At 43.5% G+C, this 4571-nt stretch overlaps 1 protein-coding gene across 1 annotated transcript; it reads left to right on the forward strand.

Annotated features, from left to right (window-relative positions):
- The first annotated feature begins 955 nt into the window (after positions 1 to 955).
- On the forward strand, positions 956 to 3451 carry GEMIN8 (gem nuclear organelle associated protein 8). Its single transcript, XM_040984629.1, has 4 exons — positions 956 to 970; positions 1381 to 1785; positions 2008 to 2143; positions 3184 to 3451. Exons 1-4 carry the CDS (start codon positions 956 to 958, stop codon positions 3435 to 3437), a joined length of 810 nt encoding a protein of 269 aa, XP_040840563.1. The 3' UTR covers positions 3438 to 3451.
- The last annotated feature ends 1120 nt before the right edge of the window (positions 3452 to 4571 follow it).

Genomic DNA, 4571 nt, shown 5'->3' on the forward strand with positions numbered 1-4571 from the left:
AAGTGTTCATGATTTAACTTTTTTTGAAAAGATTTACTTCCTCATTTGTGCATTTAGAGAGACAGAGATCATCGATTCGTTAGCTCTGAACCTCAGGGAGATAATACAATTATCTTAATTAATTTTAAATTAATTTAATTTTAAGTAAATTAATTAAATTAATTGATTTTAAATGAATTTTAAATTAATTGCAGTAGGTGCAGCAGCTACAGACTCCGCTTTGTGTTCAGGTATTTAGTGCAGCAACAGTTTATCCTCCGGCTGAGGTAACGTTGTATCTACACCGCCTGCTGAGGTAACGTTGTATCTACACTGTCGGAAAGGTGTATTTTATCCAGGCCTTGAAGGGGCTTAGTTTGATTTCAGTTGAGAGTTGGCGAATCCTGTTCCTGTTTTATACACGTATTTATGTGAAGGTTCCAGGTTCCTTTGACCCCAAAACTACGTTCCGTGCCTCATTCGGACTTGGACAATCAGAGATGGCGGCGGCAAAAAATAATAATAATAATAATAATAATAATAATAATAATAATAATAATCAACCTCAGTGTTTGAAGCCCTGATTCCCCTTCGTCCTGTAAAATAATAATAATAATAATAATAATAAACCTCAGTGTTTGAAGCCCTGATCCCCCTTCGTCCTGTAAAATAATAATAATAATAATAATAATAAACCTCAATGTTTGAAGCCCTGATCCCCCTTCGTCCTGTAAAATAATAATAATAATAATAATAATAAACCTCAGTGTTTGAAGCCCTGATCCCCCTTCGTCCTGTAAAATAATAATAATAATAATAATAATAAACCTTAGTGTTGTTTGAAGTCCTGATGCCCCTTCATCCTGTGATTAGGAAGACTAAGCCGAGCACCCGGGGTCCCTCGTGTTCATCCACCTCTGCAGTGCAGGTGGCGGCGGCAGAAAAACTCATAAGAAAAAAAGTTGCACAATCAGAGATGGCGGCGGCAGAGGTAAGTTTTTTTTTTTTAACTCATAAGAAAAAAAAAAAATAATAATAATAATAATAATAATAATAAAGCTTAGTGTTTGAAGTCCTGATCCCTTCAGCTGTGCAGTCCGGGCAGCCATTTCTCACCCAGAATGAAAATTAAAAACTGTGTTGACTATGAACTGTTTTTAGTTTGCGGGGAGCAGATATTTGTCAATTAAAAATTGTAAATAAAAACTGTGTTGACTATGAACTGTTTTTAGTTTGCGGGGAGCAGATATTTGTCAATTAAAAATTGTAAATAAAAACTGTGTTGACTATGAACTGTTTTTAGTTTGCGGGGAGCAGATATTTGTCAATTAAAAATTGTCAATAAAAAATGTGTAAGGGTGAGCGGATATTTGTAAATTAAAAAACTGTGTTTTTTTTTAGGCGTCGGCGTCAGATGCCCCTCGTCCGTGGGATTCTCACCCGGCCTACGCACGGTACTGGCGCCATTACCGCCAGGCCGCGGCTTGGGTGCGGAGCCACCGGCGCGCGTACGGGAAGGCGCTGCAGGCCCGCCTCGGCCCCCCGGGGTACTGTGCTGCTGGGCTTCAGCCCCAGGGTGCTTACGCCGAGTACCCTCCCCAGGGTGCTTACGCCGAGTACCTTCCCCGGGGTGCTTACGCCGAGTACCCTCCCCGGGGTGCTTACGCCGAGTACCCTCCCCAGGGTGCTTACGCCGAGTACCCTCCCCGGGGTGCTTACGCCGAGTACCCTCCCCAGGGTGCTTACGCCGAGTACCCTCAGCTCCCTGACCATCGAATGGCCTCGCAGGACTCGCACAGCAGCGATGCACGTTGTTGCACGAGGGGCGGGCAGCTTCCCTGCAGCAGCACCAGGCCCCAGTGGGAAGAGCAGGAGGAGGAGGAGGAGGAGGAGGAGGAGGAGGAAGAGCAGGAGGAGGAGGAGGAGGAAGAGCAGGAGGAGGAGGAGGAGGAGGAGGAGGAAGAGCAGGAGGAGGAGGAGGAGGAGGAGGAGGAGGAGGAGGAGGAAGAGCAGGAGGAGGAGGAGGAGGAGGAGGAGGAGGAGGAGGAGGAGGAGGAAGAGCAGGAGGAGGAGGAGGAGGTGGAATGCGACCTGAGCAACATGGAGATCACCGAGGAGCTGCGCCAGTTCTTCGCCACGACGGAGAAGCACCGAGCGGAGCGGCGTAAGTGCTGGGCCCCCCGTGCCTGTTCCCTCTGTCTCCGCCCTCTCGGGTAAAAACTGATTTTTATAAAGATTTATTTTTTACGTGGATTTCAAAATGTCTTTTTTGTATCATGATAAACTGATTTTTATCAAGATTTATTTTTATTGAGGATCTTCAAACGGAAAAACTATACGTGGATTTCAAAATGTCTTTTTTGTATCATGATAAACTTATTTTTATAAAGATTATTTTTATTGAGGATCTTCAAACGGGTTATGGAAAAACTATACGTGGATTTCAAAATGTTTTTTTTTGTATCATGATAAACTGATTTTTATCAAGATTTATTTTTTACGTGGATTTCAAAATGTCTTTTTTTGTATCATGATAAACTTGTTTTTATCAAGATTTATTTTTATTGAGGATCTTCAAACGGAAAAACTATACGTGGATTTCAAAATGTCTTTTTTTGTATCATGATAAACTGATTTTTATCAAGATTTATTTTTTACGTGGATTTCAAAATGTCTTTTTTTGTGTCATGATAAACTTATTTTTATAAAGATTTATTTTTTACGTGGATTTCAAAATGTCTTTTTTGTATCATGATAAGCTTATTTTTATCAAGATTTATTTTTACGTGGATTTCAAAATGTTTTTTTTTGTATCATGATAAACTTGTTTTTATCAAGATTTATTTTTATTGAGGATCTTCGAACGGAAAAACTATACGTGGATTTCAAAATGTCTTTTTTGTATCATGATAAACTTGTTTTTATCAAGATTTATTTTTATTGGAAAGGCAGAGATGGACAGAGAGCAGGAGAGACAGAGAGGAAGATCTTCCGGCCGATGATTCGCTCCCCAAGTGAGCGCAACGGCCAGTGCTGCGCCAGGATCCGAAGCCAGGAGCCAGGAGCCTCTTCCGGGTCTCCCACGCGGGTGCAGGGTCCCAGGGTTTTTTTCTCAGAAGTTTCACAAGTCACAAGTTTGACAAGTCACAAGTTTGACAAGTCACAGGTTTTAACTCCGTTTGCACTCTGACCTTTTGTCCCCAGGGCGGCAGCAGCAGCTGGACGCGGCCCGGCTGGACGACTACGTGGACGCCGACCACGACCTCTACTACTCGCGCCGCTCGGCCGAGGCTCCGGCGCAGAGGCCTGGCGAACGGCGCCGGGCTGAGATGGCGCTGCTGTACGGGGAGGCCGCCGCCAGGATCCAGGCCATGGAGGCCGCCGTGCAGCTCGGCTTCGACAAACACTGCGACAGGAGGCGGCCCAAGTACTGGCCGGTCATCCCGCTCAGGTTCTGAATCTCCCACCCTCCATTTCCAATATCCCCCCCTCCATTTTCAATATCCCTCCCTCCATTTCCAATATCCCTCCCTTCATTTTCAATATCCCTCCCTCCATTTTGAATCTCCCACCTCCATTTGGAATATCCCTCCCTTCATTTTTAATATCCGTCCCTTCACTTTGAATATCCCACCCTCCATTTCCAATATCCCACCCTTCATTTCCAATATCCCTCCCTTCATTTTCAATATCCCACCCTCCATTTTCAATATCCCTCCCTCCATTTTCAATATCCCACCCTCCATTTCCAATATCCCACCCTTCATTTCCAATATCCCTCCCTTCATTTTCAATATCCCACCCTCCATTTTCAATATCCCTCCCTCCATTTTCAATATCCCTCCCTCCATTTTCAATATCCCTCCCTCCATTTTCAATATCCCACCCTCCATTTTCAATATCCCTCCCTCCATTTTCAATATCCCACCCTCCATTTTCAATATCCCTCCCTCCATTTTCAATATCCCACCCTCCATTTTCAATATCCCTCCCTTCATTTTGAATATCCCACCCTCCATTTCCAATATCCCTCCCTTCATTTTCAATATCCCACCCTCCATTGTCAATATCCCACCCTCCATTGTCAATATCCCACCCTCCATTTTCAATATCCCTCCCTTCATTTTGAATATCCCTCCCTCCATTTTCAATATCCCTCCCTCCATTTGGAATATCCCTCCCTCCATTTTCAATATCCCTCCCTTTATTTCCAATATCCCTCCCTTCACTTTGAATCTCCCGCCCCCCGTTCGTCTCTGCCCCGACACGGCCTCACGGAAAAGGCGTCAGACTTTGCACCTAGCGAGGAATCGCTCACGACAGTGTTGTGTTCATTAAAAGTCTCTGCCAGAGACACTGCCTTGTTGCGTTTGCCTTTTGTTTTTTCTAACAAAACTTTATTTATAACATAAGCCATGGGCTAGAATTTCATCTGTAGGTGGCCACCTGCTACTCTGATGGGATGCAAATCGCCCTTTTATATTCTTATAAAGTATTATATTTTATATATTATTAAATATTATATATTAGATCATATTATTTCTATTTCTATTTCTATTATTGGATCTGAGACACAGAGCTGGAACCCGCAA

The sequence above is a fragment of the Ochotona curzoniae genome, unplaced genomic scaffold, assembly GCF_017591425.1.
Source record: "Ochotona curzoniae isolate NIBS_2020 unplaced genomic scaffold, NIBS_Ocur_1.0 contig_4216, whole genome shotgun sequence".
NCBI lineage: Eukaryota > Metazoa > Chordata > Mammalia > Lagomorpha > Ochotonidae > Ochotona > Ochotona curzoniae.

Bases quoted from the DNA above. Each gene is read 5' to 3' on its own strand.
- GEMIN8 (XM_040984629.1), top strand. The intron at 1,786-2,007 runs GCACGTTGTTGC...GAGGAGGAGGAG, and splicing joins AGGACTCGCACAGCAGCGAT to GAGGAGGAGGAGGAGGAGGA. The intron at 2,144-3,183 runs GTAAGTGCTGGG...TTTTGTCCCCAG, and splicing joins GAAGCACCGAGCGGAGCGGC to GGCGGCAGCAGCAGCTGGAC.